Source organism: Pipistrellus kuhlii, unplaced genomic scaffold (genome assembly GCF_014108245.1).
Source record: "Pipistrellus kuhlii isolate mPipKuh1 unplaced genomic scaffold, mPipKuh1.p scaffold_m20_p_4, whole genome shotgun sequence".
Lineage (NCBI taxonomy): Eukaryota > Metazoa > Chordata > Mammalia > Chiroptera > Vespertilionidae > Pipistrellus > Pipistrellus kuhlii.
This window is the reverse complement of record NW_023425540.1, coordinates 6,162,727-6,179,701: the sequence shown is the minus strand read 5'-3', so window position 1 is coordinate 6,179,701 and position 16,975 is coordinate 6,162,727. Positions and strand designations below refer to the sequence as shown.

At 35.1% G+C, this 16,975-nt stretch overlaps 1 protein-coding gene across 15 annotated transcripts in view; it reads left to right on the top strand.

Annotated features, from left to right (window-relative positions):
• The window catches only part of RICTOR (RPTOR independent companion of MTOR complex 2), an 86,932-nt gene that overhangs the window by 22,657 nt on the left and 47,300 nt on the right, over positions 1-16,975 (top strand). For 12 of the 15 annotated variants that reach the window (XR_004983134.2, XM_036410943.2, XM_036410942.2 and 9 more), the window contains 3 exons: positions 10,943-11,007; positions 12,184-12,315; positions 14,747-14,810. Coding sequence is in view for 11 of the 15 variants with exons in the window: in XM_036410943.2 (XP_036266836.1) it covers positions 10,943-11,007; positions 12,184-12,315; positions 14,747-14,810 (261 nt within the window). In the remaining 4 variants the exon portion in view is untranslated. Of the gene's footprint in view, positions 1-1,119; positions 1,163-10,942; positions 11,008-12,183; positions 12,316-14,746; positions 14,811-16,975 lie in introns of those variants that run through there. The other 3 variants (XM_036410949.2, XM_045571542.1, XM_036410951.2) reach the window with 2 other exon arrangements.

Genomic DNA, 16,975 nt, shown 5'->3' with positions numbered 1-16,975 from the left:
TGTCAAATAGTTCCTTATATGTGCATGTCAGCAATGATATTTGGATAATGGACAGATGGTGGAAATGCAGGTCTGACCCTCTCTGGTTTGGTCCTGGGCAACCTGCAGCAACACACAGCTGCTGACTGCTAGCGTGGCCGGGCGTCCTCAGCGTCTTCCATATCTGGACTGTTCCCCGCTTGTCTTCGTGGCTGGAGCAGATCTGACAACTCCTCTCTGTTGCAGGAATCCCCATGGTCTTGGAGTAGTTTTCTGAAAATATATAAACATATTCTCAATCCAAAAGTTAATAAAGGAATCTTTTCTATAAAATTGTCTTGGAATCTTTTTTATTTTTGCCCAAACGATTTTCCTTTGGCTTATTTGACACCATAAGTGATTTTCATGGGTGTGTAAGAATTCTTGAGTATTCTCCCAGTATTAGTGCTTTCCTCTAATGCTTCTTAGGGTTTTATCATGTGATTTCTAATTTAAAAGTGTATTTGAATAATGGAAGTATTATTCAAATGCTTGTGGAAAATTTGGTGGGTTCAGAAAAGAATAAAGAAAAAAAATCACTGAGAAATCCATAATCCAGTTTTCACTATTATTCACACATAGTGATGTATTATTTTTGCCTTTTTATACTTATTTTTATTTGATGATATATGATAAATATGTTTGCACATAAGTATGTGTGCATTGCATTTTACAGACATAATCATAATCCTCAGAAAAATACTAGAACTTCCTCTCTCTTTCCCTGATACTTCATTCCCACTGTCTGGATCTCAGAGCCTAAGATAAATGCAGGGGCCCTCATCCCAAATAAATATTGACTTGATTTCTATTAGCAGCCAAGATTCTGAGTTTAATGGATTGGTATGTTTTTGAGTTTGGTAATCCTGGAGAGCCAACTTTTGGAAACATTGAAATGCCTATTATTTGAGGTGATGCCATAAATATAAACCAGAATGGATTCTTTCGGAAAACTTTATTTTTCCATTTTAGTTTACTAAATATAAGTTGTTCTGCTCAATTTTAACTGTAAGGATAACAGACCAGCAGCATTGGCTTCACATTGGAGCTTGTTTGAAATGCACTATTTCCAGCCCCAGAATCAGAATCAGAATCAGTCACACAGAACCAGAATCAAATCTTTGTTTTTAATAAAGATTCTCTGGTGAATTTCTGTGTATATTAAAGTTTGAACAGCACTGTTTTAACCCTCTAAAATCTTTATTTATTTATTTATTTATTTATTTATTTATTGCTATCTAGTAATTAGACGATGGCTTGGATTCGGTTTGATTTTATAGAAGTAAAATGGGATAAGTATATAGTTACTATGTAGCAAAATTGTTTTGTCAATATGTGTTGTGCGGTAAATAAAAAATAGGTTAGTTTTTTTTCATAGGGGAGCAAGTACATTTGTGTGTGTTTTTAATGAAGTTTTGGAATATTCTGGCATTTATTTTTATATAACATGAAAAACTTATTTTATGTGAGAGATGAGAAAGTGATTTTTTTATTAACAACTTTCAAGAACACTGACTAGGTGCTTGAGAAGGGAATTTCAAACATATCCCTATGTATGTTTTTATTTTTATGAATGTGATGAAAAGTCTCCAAATATTAGGTCTAGTAATAATTAATGTCGTTTTCTAATACTTTTTAAAATCGAATTTATTTAAACAATACAACAAAATTTAATCAACAATATAGTTGCCGTTGTTTTCTACTACTTGTGCCCAACGCTCAGGAAGCATTTTAATCCCTCTGTTGTAAAATTCTTGTGATTTTGATGCAAAAAATTCGGTCAATGCATTTTTGAGGCATTCTTCATTATTAAATTTTTTTCCAAGAAGAAAGTTTTGCAAAGAACGAAACAAATGGTAATCGGAAGGGGCAATATCAGGAGAATATGCAGGTTGAGGGAGAACTTCCCATTCCAACTGGCGCAGTTTTTCAGCAGTGATTCTTGCAGTATGCGGTCGTGCGTTATTGTGGTGAAGAATTACGCCCTTCCGATTATTCAGCGCGGGTTCTTTTTCTCTTAAAGCTTGGGCTAACCTTTCCAATTGGGCACTATACACTGCACTTGTAATGGTTTGGTTAGATGGTAAAAGTTCATAATGAAGAATTCCTTTAAAATTCCACCAAACACACAACATCACTTTTTTCGCATGCAAGTCAGGTTTTGGCGTGGGCTGCAGAGCCTCATTTTTGTCCAATCATTGAGGCCGCCTTTTCAAATTAACATACAGCACCCATTCTTCATCTCCGGTAACAATTTGCTCTAAAAACGGCAAACGGTTTTGACGAGAGAGGAGCGAACTGCAAATTGTGACTCTTTGATTATGGTTGTTGTCGGTCAACTCATGAGGAACCCATTTTCCAAACTTTTGGACTTTGCCAAGTGCACGCAACTGATTGGAAATTGTTTTTTTGTGAACAATTTAAAGTTGCCGCAAGCTCTTGTTGGGTAATTTGAGGATTTTGCACCAAAAGAGCTTGAAGAGCTTCTTGATCAAAATTGGACACACGGCCTCGACCACTCTGGTCATCTAACGAAAAATTTCCCTCGCGAAATTTCTCAAACCAACACTGGCATTTTCTGGCGCTAACTGCATCTTGACCAAGAGCACTACAGATGTTTTTTGCAGCCTCACTTGCTTTTCTTCCTAATTGGAACTCGTAAGCATGCAGTGCCGAATATGCTCTTCATCCGCCATCTTCTTAGCCCTAGTTTTGCAACAAAAACCAAACCAAACACAAACTTTTTCAAGCAAAACTTGTTAATTGCACTTCACACGTTCTGTAGATACCACGTGTTTGAAAGTTATGTCAATATAAGTCAACGCCAAGCAAGATTTTAAACGAATGTTTAAAAACGACATTAATTATTACTAGACCCAATACCTTCCTTCACTGTTCTAATCAGATAATGCCAAGTCTTTAAGACCTGAAGTTTTTCCAGGGTTACAAATTGCATCTCCTGGGTTCCTCCCCTTCTATTAAATTTCCAGTTTTATTTACCATTTTTCACTCAGCTCTAATAAGTCTTTACCACTTGCTTAGATTTAACTATTAAAAATATTAATAGAGGTTTATGTCCTGTTTGAATTCATGGTTTCTGTCATATAATTAGGTTGACACCTAGATATGTCCTTTCACAACTTTTGACAACTAGGATTCTGAAAGAATTAACCACTGCTGTAAATAAATGTAAATAAATGTCTATAAATTTTCTCTAAATGCCTAGCATAAAATAAATGCTTACTGAATTTAATCATAAAATAGTGTGTCTTTGAATTCCATTTTGTTGGAGAGCTAGATTAATAAATATATTATCAATATTTGTCATGATAATAATATATATTTCAGACCTGGTATTCCTAAAAAGTTATTTCCTTATAGAGTAAAATGTAGAAATTCTCAGAAATCTCCTAAGAATAGCTCTAAAGACTAAGAAAAAAAGAAAAAGAGAAAAATAATTATGATGCCAGGAAGCTTGTTAATTAGTTCTCTGTATTCTCATAACAGGTTATATATGTGTCTACTAAATTTTATCTGTTCTTTTATTATTTGGTTACTGCTTATTAAACTATATTTCTTAAACATATGTTATAGCTAATATTTATTTTCTACTCTTATATACCTCTTCCAAAGCTTGGCACATAACAAGTGTTTGTTTAAAGGTATTATATATTACGTTAGGAAAATTTTGCCTTTTAAATATGAGTTTTTGTTGTTTTAGCATTTGTTTGGTTAAGTGTAAGCATAGCTTTTAGGATTAAATTAATTAGATCATCAGGCTAAAATGTTGTATGGTGTAGACTTCATCTCTAGAATTTTAAACCTCCTTTTAAGGTCTGAAGAGAGAGAAGAGGGTGTTAGCGATGTGATCCTATAACCATGTGAATGTCACACAGCCATGCTTGCCTCCTGACATCATTTCACTAGATAAAGTAATGTGTATAACAGACTGCTGATGAATATAATCTTAGTATTCTATTTTTAAAACTATCAACATGCTCATAAAGACCTGTTTTTAAAGATGAAAGTATTTCAGCTTTTATACTCTTAAAGTTCTTTTTCTATATTTAATCTCATATATTTATATTAAAGCCTGCAAAGGAATCTTTATTTTGTTCTGTTTTTAAAAGCTTCAAAAATAGTTAAGCCAAATGTAAAGTATTAAAATGCTACAGAACAATATTTAGTAAAAAGTGCAAATCCTTTTTCACATGCTTCTCATCCATCTCACCACTCTGACAAAAATACCATTCTCCGGAGGGAACCCTTAGAAAGTATTTATCCTTCTCTGGTATAATTGTAAATGTGTGTGTATGAATTAAAAAACTTAAAAAGAAGTATTTAATATAGTGCTTAGTTTATTTACTATTTTATGTGTGTACACAAAGGTTTTTTAATGAGATATATGGATTTGCAACTTGCCTTTTCCTACTTCCCAATATACCATAGAGTCCTTTCCTTTACTATAAACATATATATACTTTTTTTATAGCTATATTTGTATAAGATAGAATTTTTGAAGTATGATTTCTTAGTCAAGAGCATTTATACTTTTTATTTTAAAATTAACTTCTAAATTGGCCTCTGAAAAGGACATGCTATGGAATTTTACTCTGATAAGATGTTTAAAAGTTTGAGTTTATTCTATCTGTTGCTTATTTAGAACCATTCATTTATCCTTCAGAGCAATATGAGTAAAATTGCAATAGCATTTAACTGCCTAATTTTAACTGATTATTATGTTTTTAAAATTTAGTATCATTTTTTATTATCTAGAGATGGGTTTAGACTTCTATTTTTTATTTTCATTGAATTTATTGGGTTGTTTTGCCTATATAAATATTAAATTTAACAGTTATGTTTGTAATTTTAGACTTTTGATATTGAATGCTTAAGTTGTTTATAACTTACAAATTGAAGAAACATAATTCAACTGAGCTAAAGTAAAAAGTTATTTGCTTTCATGATAAAGAATACCAAATGTTGGATCCTAATTTTAGGCAAAAAACCCGGGGGTTGAACAATGGTAATTGTCCTGTCTCTCCATTTTTTCAGCTCTCCTTTCTTTTAGGTTAGTTTTATTCTCAGACAATTTCCAAATGACAGAGATACAGCATCTTTACAGCCATAAAAATAGAGAGGGTAGCCTTCTCTTTGTGTCTCCTGATGAACTCTGATCCTCTTTGGTCACATTCAGCTAGGCATTGTGACTGCTAGTCACATAAACACATGGAATAGGGAGCAACAGAACCCCAGTGAAAAGTGTTGAGTGATGTTTAATAATTTTGCATATTAAGTGACTATCATGCCAAGAATTCTTAGATTTTGCAAGGTCTTTACTGGCTTCTAATCATAATTGGTAATTTATTCTTAATATAACAAACTTCAGTGATAGGGCAGGCAATGTTACATTTCAAGAACTTATACAGGAGAAAGGAAATTACTTACAATGGCTACGATACTGAAGAAATTGTTACTAAAGATTAAGGATTAATTAGTAATTCAATCAGTAGGTAAGGAAAGCTGAAAGTCCCATTGCTTAAACTCACCAATTCAGTGCTTTACTTGCTATTTCTACCTGCCTCTTTTCTGGAGTAAGAATTAAAGGGCTTGATTTGTACTTTAGGGTTTGGTTATTTAAATTAGGTGGTAATTAGTAAGGTAGTGAGTCAGTCACTACAAGAATTTTGTATTAAAATAATTGTTATATTTTGAATCTTAATATACCTAGGTGAATTCCTGCTGATGAAAAGTAAACATTGTTTCTTTAATAATTGAAAGTCAGACTCTTAATATCTTTTAATTTATTTCTGCTATATGTAAATTATGTATGTGTAGAAAATTTAGTCTCAGGGGTAATTCTAATTCAGAAGATGTATTTTAATTTGAGACTGATTAATAAATCCTTCTATAGTCTTGAAAGCATTACTTAGCCACCATTAAAAGCATAGCCCTAGCATCTATTGTTGTCACTGAAAAATAGACATGGATTATGACAAATATGCTGTTTCATTGTAAATTGAGTAGACATTTTCCTCAGAAATGTTTCTTGCAATTAAAATGTTTTGATATTAAGTATATAGCAGAAAATACTTCTTTCTAAATACTTTCCAAATTATGATTTATGAGATCATAGTAATAACTTTGAATTTTGTTTTACTTTTCCACCAAAACTGCTAACTAGAAAAAATGTAAAATGGTGAGCAGTCATATATTTGGTGATGTGAGAAGATGGGTAATTTGGAAATTACCGTATTTTTCGGACCATAAGACGCTCCGGACCATAAGACGCACCAGTTTTTAGAGAAGGGAAATGAAGAAAAAAAGATTCTGAAACAAATAGTGTCCTAAAATATTTTATGTGCATTAAAACCCAACATCACAGTCATAAACACATGTAATCAACCCTGTAAAGTAAACAGCAGCATTTAGAACCATTTTAGAGCCGGGCAAGCACACAGAGACCACACAGAGCCGGGCAAGTAAAAAAACCCTTTTTTTTTTAAAGTATATGTGTAGGCTATATTTGGACCATAAGATGCAGGGACTTTTTCCCCCCACTTCTGGGGGGAAAAAGGTGCGTCTTATGGTCCGAAAAATACGGTATGTTCTCTGAATCTAATCTGTCTGGCAAGTGTGAAAAAGATAATTCAGGAAATGCGGACCAAGTACTCTTAGAGGCGAAACCAACACTTGACAGCATACGAATTTTTGCCAGAATCCAGTTCCAGCATGTCATAATTGCAAGAGTTTCATTGAAAGGTTAATGGAACTTGGGGACTCAAAAAGGGCTGAATCACATATGTTATCGCCTGTTGAGAATGGCTAAAAGCATTTCCCCAAACCTGAAAAGAATGCATTAAATTGTTTGCTGCAAGACAGCTCAGGGCATCTTAATCTACATGTTATTGCCTCCTACTGTCCAAACACCTGAACAGACATAGGCTATTCCCCAGTCTGACAATGGACTCTGTAGAGAAACCTTACCCTTTGAAGTGTATATCTCCACCTTGCCTTAGGACAATTTGTGTTAACGAAAAGCAAGGGGAATTTGGTTTCTTCAGCTAGGCTCCTCAGACCCCCAGTGCCTTTCAAAATTACCTTTCGTTTCTGGACTCTTACTTTAGTTACACACAGCCTTTCTCCAGATTGCTGAACCCTCCTTAATGCCGGAACAAGAACCCTGGCACCTTTTGTATATTTACTTTTCGGATTTCAGAGTATTTAATTTTAACATCCATTACTGCTGTGGAAGAAGAATGCAAATATTGCCTCTTCAGAAATTTAGTTGATAAATATATAAATCATTGTTTTAAGAAAGTAACTTTTCCCATTTTAAAAGCTCAAATGTTTTATATAACAAATTCTTTGCTTCATTTTTCTATGAAGTTTATGAATTAAGTGTATGTCCAAGATCTAAGTAGTAACACCATGATTATAATCATAAACAGTTCTGATTTTTCTTTTTTATTAATATACTAGTAGCCCAGTGCACGAACTTGTGCACATTGAAAGGAAATTAATTAGAAGAAATATTTTAATATCGCTATTCACCCTTTCTCTATAATGTGTCAACCAAATCCATGATCAACAATGATAGATCAAAACACACATGTCCAACGGGTGCCAGTGAGAGCTTTATATGTATCACACATGCACAAATCAACTTAGCCTTGTGTGTGTGTGTGTGTGTGTGTGTGTGTGTGTGTGTATATATATATATATAACAAGCTTGCTTAATTAGACCTGTTTTTTGATTTAGCTAAACTTTTAACAGCCCATTAAGGCATCCCAACTTCTCTTTCAGGTAATTGTCAGCAACATAACAGTAAATATCAACAGGAAGCAGATTTTTATTGTAGGCCATGCAGGGAGAACAAAAGGGTAAAATATTGACTGCAGCAGTGTTTGACTATATTCTGCTCAGCGAGAAAACAAGTCATTTTTGTGGTCCACGATTTCTTCTTTTCAGTTGGATTGAGTTTCTAAACTTTCTAAAATATCGATTTTTCAGTCGAAACCAGTTTGGCTCAGTGAATAGAGCGTCCGCCGGCGCACTGAAGGACTGAAAGGTTCAATTCCGGTCAAGGGCATGTGTCTTGGCTGGGGGCACATCCCCAGTAGGAGGTGTGCAAGAGGCAGCTGATTGATGATTCTCTCTCATCGGTGTTTCTAACTCTCTATTTCTCTTCCTCTCTGTAAAAAATCAATAAAATATATTTTAAAAATAAGTAAAATAAAATATCCATTTTTCGGCTAATGAAAAGAAAATAGGATTCTACTGAATCTCCTATCTACTTACTCCAGGACTTCTGTGAGGATCACATGGGATGAGGCACAGACATTTGCACCTGGTTATAAAGCAAGTCATGTTCCTGGGCTGTGAAACTAAGGAGCCTAGTCGCTAGGGAGAGAAAGCTGGGCGTTGCTCCATGATGTCATTAGCGGCCCCCACAGCAATCATTTCCAGACTGGGCTGGGCTGTGGGCCGCATTTGGCACCATGGGGTCTTGGCAGCGTTGGCTGTGATTTGGTGGGTTGTCGCTCCAGGGTAGGGCAGGGCCTGTGTCCCACTTGGGTGAAGCCCAGTGTTGCTCTGTCAGTGCCATGTCTGTGGTGCCTGTTTCTTTGTAAACAGCCAGTGCACATAATGGCAGCTCCTGCATTGGGCATCTACTCTCTGGTGGTCAGTGTGCGTCATAGTGACTGGTCAGATGGTTGGAGGGACACTTTGCATATTAGCCTTTTATAAATATAGACTAGAGGCCCATGCATAAAAATTCATGCACTGGAGGGGGGTCCCTTAGCCCAGCTGCCCCTCTTACAGTCCGGGAGCCCTCAGGGAGTGGGAGGTGACTCAGTGATCAGGGGACGGCATTGCCACCATCAAACCCATGCTGCTGCCACTGCCAGCAGCACAAGCCTCGGCTGACCCTGGTTACCTTAGCCTCCGCTGGCCTGTGCAACTGGGCAGCCACCATCTGAAGCTTGCCTGTGCCTCAGCCCGGCCTTGGATGGCTGGGGGACTTAGGGCGGTTCTGGCCGGACCATGCACCTGCCTCTCCTCCTCTACCCCTTGTAGCTGGGCTGAAAGGACTGGGGGACTCTGGCGGGGCTGAGAGGACTGGGCACCACTATGGGTGCCGCCATCTTTGTGGCAGTGTGACAGTCGATTTTCATATCCCCTCTTTACTAAATAGGATAGTACCATATAGTGACAATGCTAGTAATATGAAATATTTAAGAAATCTCAAGTAAATACTAAATTATTATTTTGTTAATCCTCACCAGAGGATATTTTTCCCATTGATTCTTAGAGTGCATGGGAGGGAAGGAGAGAGGGAGGGAAACATCCATGTAAGAGAGAGACACCTCACATTGATTAGTTGCTTCTCACATGTACCAGACCAGGCCAGGGCCAGGGATCAAAACTAAAGCCCATGTATGTGCCCTTGAGTGGGAATTGAATCTGGGACCCATTGGTGTTCATTCCAACAGTATAACCATTGAGCAACACTGGCCACGGCATACTAAATTGTTTTTAATAGTGATAAGTGTATTTGTGTGTATGTACGTTCTAATCCTTGGAAATGGGCACATTTTGTATGTGTGTTTTTAGTTAACAAATGATAGTTAACTATTTATTTTTAATATTTTTTTATTGATATTTTACATAGAGGAAAGGAGAGAGAGAGCTAGAAACATCGATGAGAGAGAAACATCGACCAGCTGCCTCTTGCACACCCCCTACCGGGGATGTGCTCGCAACCAAGGTACATGCCCTTGACTGGAATCTAACCTGGGACCTTTCAGTCCGCAGACCGATGCTCTACCACTAAGCCAAACCGGTTTCGGCTAACTTTATTTTCTATTCATATAAAATGAGTAGCCAGAGTGAGGTTCTCCAGAGTTGGTTCATATCACTTTTGAAGCTCGAGAAATGAAGAGAGATGGTAATATGTAGGTATTCCTTTTTTAATATCCAACTTTGCTCCCCTCTCCTTGTGTAAATAATTTCACACAAAATTGTAGTAATATTTTTCACTGTGAACTCTGGACTCTAACTGGTTTACTCTGATTTCTGGCTTTACCACTTACTAGCTTTGTGGCCTCAAGAAAGTCATGACCTGTTAGCCTAAGTTGTCCTCATTTACAAAAACATTACCTAGCTTTCTAGGGATGGTAAGATTAATTGTCAATGTTACTGTTGAGATACAGACACACACACACACATATATAATGTAAGTAATATATATTTATTGTAAACATTTATAAAATACAGAAAAGCAAAGAAGAAAATAAATCACTTAGGCTTGTACTTTCCTTTTTGATGTTAACAGCCGCATAAAATTCCTCCTTTGTGAATGTTGGTTTCCAGTTCCTTACTACTGTAAATAATGTCCTGAGCATATTGTGCTTTATGTTTTAGATTATTTTAATATAAATCATCAAAAGTACTTTCTGATCCTGATGCATTTTTTCAGTTTATTCCACAAAATATTTTCAGTTTGTAATCCCATTACCAGTATCTTTTCTTATCTAGTATAATTATATTCAAGAACAATTTCTTGCTTTTCTAAAAAAAATATGTTTTTTAATTGATTTTGAGAGGGAGAGGAATAAAGCTAGAAATATTGATGAGAGATAAACATCATATATTGGCTGCTTCCTGCATAACCCCCAACTGGGGACCAAGCCTGCAATTCAGACATGTGCCCTGACTGTGAATTGAACCAGTGACCTTTTGGTTCCTGGGTCAGTGCTCAGTGGTTTCTATTACCCGGCAGGCGATAGAAATCTGTATCCTTCAACTATAGAATCATTAAAAAATTTTATTAAAAGTATTTTATTTTTCAATCTAAAGGAATAATGTATATAGACAAAAATATATAATAAATACATATTTGTTTTGTTTTTCTGACAGCTTCTTTGTGATATTGGCCACAGTGAAGACAAATTGGGTTTTAACTATGAGGATATTATAATTTGGTAAGTTTCTTCTCTCCTGGATTTTAGTATTAGTCAATTTTAGTAATTTTAAATTAAAATTAGGATACTTTAAAATATCATATTTGATCTTGTAGAAACAGTTGTTTGAACATTAGAAAAATTCAGGATTTCCAAAATTTTTTTGTTTGTTATCCTGTTCTAATATTTTGTAATTATAAAATATAAAGAACTAAAGCTAATGTTGAAAAATACCTGGACTTCTGCAATTTAAACTTTCAGATGGTAAACTTGATTTGCTCATGCCCGCTAATAGAGGCATAATATTTATATATATGTGTGTGTGTGTGTGTGTGTGTGTGTGTACGCGCGCACGCGCGCTTGCGTGTATATATATATATATACATTTATATACATATATACATATATATGCATACACACACACACACACACATATATGCCCAGCAACCAGACGATTAGAACAACCAGAACTACCAGTGGCTATGATGCCCACTGCAGCAGCCAACCAGCCTGATCTGGGCTCCGATCATCCTTCTCCCCCACCCCCCAACCCTCAGGCAGCCCAGCCCCCAATTGGCCTTCCCCAGCCCAATAGGGGTCGGGACCCAGCTGGCCAACTGCCCATGGCTCCTCCTCCTTGCCGAGGCAGGCCAGCCAGACCCCACCTATGCAAAAATTCATGCACCAGGCCTCTAGTAATAGTATAACCATCTTTTTGGTATGGTTAGGAATTAAAATGATATAATCTGTACCAACTGTCATTATAAAATATTTTTACTTATTGGTTTAAGCACAATGGTTTCTTTAGAGGAGAGGAAGCAGGTAGGCAGATAGAGGGAAGTAGATTATAGTGGCATATGTGTGACAACTTGAAAAAGGCATATTTAATGTCCTGTTGTTTATGTAAAATAAACTACAGAAGATAGGACAAAATTCAACATTTTCTTGATTGGTGAGAATGTACCAAGGAAGCACACATGAAAAAATGTGGGGGATGAGGACACATATATAATAACTTAATCAGTAAAGAAATTTTTAAAAAATCAGTGGTAAAGTTCCATGGCTTACAGCAAAATCATTTTTATATGTGTAAATAAATAGTGGTTTTGCTTATTTCAATTGAGGAAGAATTTGGTACCACAGTTTTATGCGTATTTAAGACTTGTACAGCAAAACTTTTTGTCTGTTTTCAAACAGCTTGAGGTTGGCTTTATTGAATGAAGCAAAAGAAGTGCGGGCAGCAGGTCTCCGAGCTCTTCGATATCTCATCCAAGACTCCACTGTTCTGCAGAAGGTGCTTAAGTTAAAAGTGGACTATTTAATAGCCAGGTAATTTTCTGGGAGCTAACTATGTTTTTATATGTTTTAAAAATTGTGTGTTAAGTTTTAGCATACCTATCATAAACTACAAATTTTTAGTGTAAAGCCTGATAATTTTTGCAGATATAGACAACCAAGTTCCTGGTTATTCCGAATAAGGTATAGAACCCTTTCAGCATCCCAGTCAAGTTTCCTTGTGTCTCCAACCAGTACCGGTAATAAACATTGTTCAGGCTTTTCTCATTATAGACTAGTTTTTCCTGTTCTTAAAAATCATATATTGCAAATTACTGTTATGAATAGACCACAGTTAGACCATTCTGTTGATGATTTTCTGACTCGTTTTCAGTGTTTAGCTATTTTGGATAAAGCATCCCTAAACATTCTATATAACATTCTATATAATTCTGGGCATATACTAGTATATGCACTCATTTCTCTCAGCTATATACATATGTAGTAGTGGAATTGCTGGGTCATAAAGTTTATGTATATTCAGTTTTAATAGATATTGCCAACAGTTTTCCAACATGATTGCCCTGATTTACATTCTTAGCAACAATTTTTCAGAGTTCCAGTCTCTCCACATCTTATCAGCACCTGCTATTTTCAGTCTTTAATTATACCCTTTTGATTGAGGTTTTCATTGTGAATTCTCTTTGTGGTTTTAATTTGCATTTTCCTATGTGGGTAGTGAGGTGAAGCACCTTTTATATTTGGGTATCCTCCTTGTCTTTTGCTCATTTGTAAATTCAGTTACCTATCTTGTTGTGTAGGTGTTCTTGATATCTTACGTTTATGACTCCTTTCAGGTGTGCATATTAAGAATATTTTTTTCAAATCATCCTGCCTTTTACTTTTCTTAATAAAATTCAATATAGAGGTTGTTTGTTTTATAGCTTAATGCTTTAGGTCTCTTTTGAAGAAGGTATTCTATGTTTTCTCCTAAAAATTTATTCTTTAATATATTTTAGTAGGTAATGGCCATTTTTATTTTTATCAAATAAATATGAGCAGAATTTGTTGAAAAGTTTTTTTTTCACATCTAGATTAGTGCCACTCTTATAAATCAGGTATCAGATAAATATGAATCTATTTTGCATTCTTTATTCTCATTAATTGATCTATTTATCCATTCTTGCCCCAGTTTCTTACAGTTTTAATGACTGTAGTTTGATAATTATTGATACCTGTTAATATAAGTCCTTCAACTGTGTTTCTTCAAGATTATATTGACTATTTTGGGTTCTGCTTTCCCATATGAATTTTGTAATTATCTTGACCATTTCCATAAAAGTTTCTGGGATTTTAGTAATAATTATATTAAATCTCTAGGTTAATTTGGGATGAGTTGACATCTTAATAATTTTGTATCTTCCAAACCTTTAATTATTTGGAACTTTAATTTCTCTCAACAACATTTTGTAGTTTTCTGTGCATCTGTCTTGCATATAATTGTTAGGTTTATTTAAGGTATATTTTAATGATTTATATATTTTTATTTAATCAATTCATTTTGATTCTAATTGTTTTTTTTAAATATGTATATATATTTTATTGATTTTGTACAGAGAGGAAGGGAGAGAGATAGAAAGTTAGAAACATCGATGAGAGAGAGTCATCAATCAGCTGCCTCTTGCACACCCCCTACTGGGGATATGCCCGCAACCAAGGTACATGCCCTTGACCGGAATCGAACCTGGGACCCTTCAGTCACCAAGCCGACGCTCTTATCCATTGAGCCAAAAAACAGTTTCAACCGATTCTAATTGTTTTTAAAATTATTTTAGAATTTCTAGCAGAAGTATTAATTGCAAGTGATGACCATTTTAGTTTCCCTTTCCAATCTTTATGTCTTCATTTTTCTTTCCTTATTGCATTGGCTAGAATATTGCACTCACTAGAAATGGTGGAAAACTTTGTTTTGCTCCTTAACTCAGACTAAAAGAGTTAAGTATTTCACCGTTATTTTATGAAACTTGCAATAGGCTTTCAAATGATTTTTTTCTGTTTTTTGTTTGCATTTCTGAAGAAAATATCACTTTTTCATGATGACTTATCCTTTTCATGTATAACTGAATTTGATTTCCTAATATTTTGTGACAATTTTTTTTTTCATTTTTATTGATTTTTTACAGAGAGGGGGAGAGAGAGGGATAGAGAGTTAGAAACATCGATGAGAGAATCATCGATCAGCTGCCTTTTGCACACCCCCCACTGGGGATGTGCCCGCAACTAAGGTACATGCCCTTCCTTAACCAGAAAATACTCGGGACCTTTCAGTAAGCTAATTAAATATCAGCTGGTACTACAAATTCAGCTGTATTAAACGTTTTAAATACCATATTGACATTATGAATGTGGGTCTGATTTAGTGGTATTGTTTTATAAAAAATTGTTAATAAGATTTTTATCAATAATTATTTTGTGTATTATTTAGGTGCATTGACATACAGCAGAGCAATGAGGTAGAGAGGACACAAGCACTTCGATTAGTCAGAAAGGTATGTTCCATATCTAAGAGTAAAGACAGATTTATGGTTTCCATGTTAAGTATTTTGCATTTTTAGATTTAGACTATTTTATGAAATCTTATTAAAATTTAAAGCTAAATTCTCAGTAAACATTTTTAAGATTATACATGAGTTAAATAGATTTATGAAACTTGGAGGTGAAAAATATTTGTATAATTATTGTATGTGACTAGGTATAACTAGAGCAATGTTTTTAATAAAATGTTTATTGTAAAGAGTATTTCTCTCTTTAGTAGATATGCACATGAAATTAATGCTTTGATATATTGTTGAGAAAGAAGACTATTTCTTCCCTTGATTTTTCTTTTAAATGTATGCTTGGAATTAATGTTATTAAATGGATGCCACAAATAGTTATATTACAGTAGTTATTTTGAAGATAAATTTGGATGCAATTTATAGGCAGTTGCAATAAGAATTCAGGCCATTGTGTATGATAAAAGGTCAAAGTCTCAACTTCTACAAGATTATTTGTTACGGTTCATCCATACGCTTCTAGTGTGAAGCGTTCAAGAAATTTTTGTTCTTACATGTAATGTGATGCCCTAAGGGCAGAGGAACAGGGAACTGAGAGTTAACTTTGTTAGGACATAGCTTGTGAAATAATTCCATCATTTTCATCTTAAAGTATCATGTTTGATTTAATATGAAAACAGTTTTACCTTTGTAGAATCCCTGAAAATGTCCTCGGTTGGACCCTTAGTTTCCCGGACCACACTTTGAGAATTGTTGCCTTAGAAATTGCATTCAGAAAAAAAGACAACTCCAAATGGATTCAAGCAATTAAATTCAGTTTTAAAAATTATTTAAAGAACATTTCATTTCAGTTTTGTAAATATTTTTGTACAGGTTACAAATTTATAAAATGGCCAGTAAACAGACTTTGAAAACAATTTAATAAGTCCATAACAAAATTATCTTCTGAGGTACACAGTAATTTGTGGCAGATACCGTTTGTGAATCCAAGAGCAGGAAAATTGTTTGTACCTGATGGAGGACTACAAGCTCAGAGGAAGAGTCCTGACGGGGTTTCTCCTTGGTTGAGCTAAAAGCATTTAAAGGGAAAACACACTTGCTGAATGAATAGTGGACTCTATTGGCCTGAGGAACTATAATTTCATTAGTACTTTTAACAACCAAAGCAAACATTTCTATTTTTCAGAAACATCTTGGCAATTGAGCTAGTAGAAATTAATGATAATATAATTGCTGAGGATTTTTTGTATGCATGCAAAAAAATTTTAATTTTTTTGTAAAAGTATTTTAGTTTTAAAAATAAAAATATTGCTTTAGGATAACTGCTCTATGAGTAATTAAGGAATACTCATATTTACTTTTCCTTCACTTTCACTTCTTTCAATCATTCAGAAGGTTCTTGTTTGTTTCCTTGTTTCTTTTTCAATGTCTGGGATTTTTTCTCCTTGTCTCTCCAGTCCAGACAGTCCTTTCTTATCTCTTTGATTTTCAATCTAGCTTTTTCACTGGCCAACTATTGCTTTTCTTTAAATTGTAATTCAAATTATAACTCATCATTTTCTTTATATATAATTTATTAGTGCATCTAATAAGAGAGTACTATATCAGGGGTTTGTGTGTATGTGTGTGTGTGTTTCTGTTTTGTGTTTTTACAATTGAAAAGAGATTCATTTAGAGGGATTATTTGCCTTTGAGTCACAGCAAGATATTGGCATATCCAGTGCAAGAACTTAGTTCTTTGGATTGCCAACCTCTTTGGCCCACAATTATTTTTGGTATTATGTACTATCTTCTTACTTTGGCATTCAGAGCCAACATTTGGTCCAACCAATTATGACCTGTCTCATTATGTCATTACTAGAGGCCCGGTAAACAACATTCATGCATTTGGGGAATTGGGGGGGGGGGGGGGAGCTCAGCTTGACCTGCACCCTTAAGCAGTCCAGAGCCCTCGGGGGATGTCTGACTGATGGCTTAGGCCCCCTTCCCCTGGGGAGTGGGCCTAAGCTGTCAGTCGAACATCCTTAGTGCTGCCATGGAGGCAGAAGAGGCTTCTGCCACTACTGCTGCGCTCACCAGCCCTCGGCTGGGCTTGTGGCTAAGCATCACTCCCCCTGTAGGATTGAGCATCACTCCCCCTGTAGGAGTGCACTGACCAC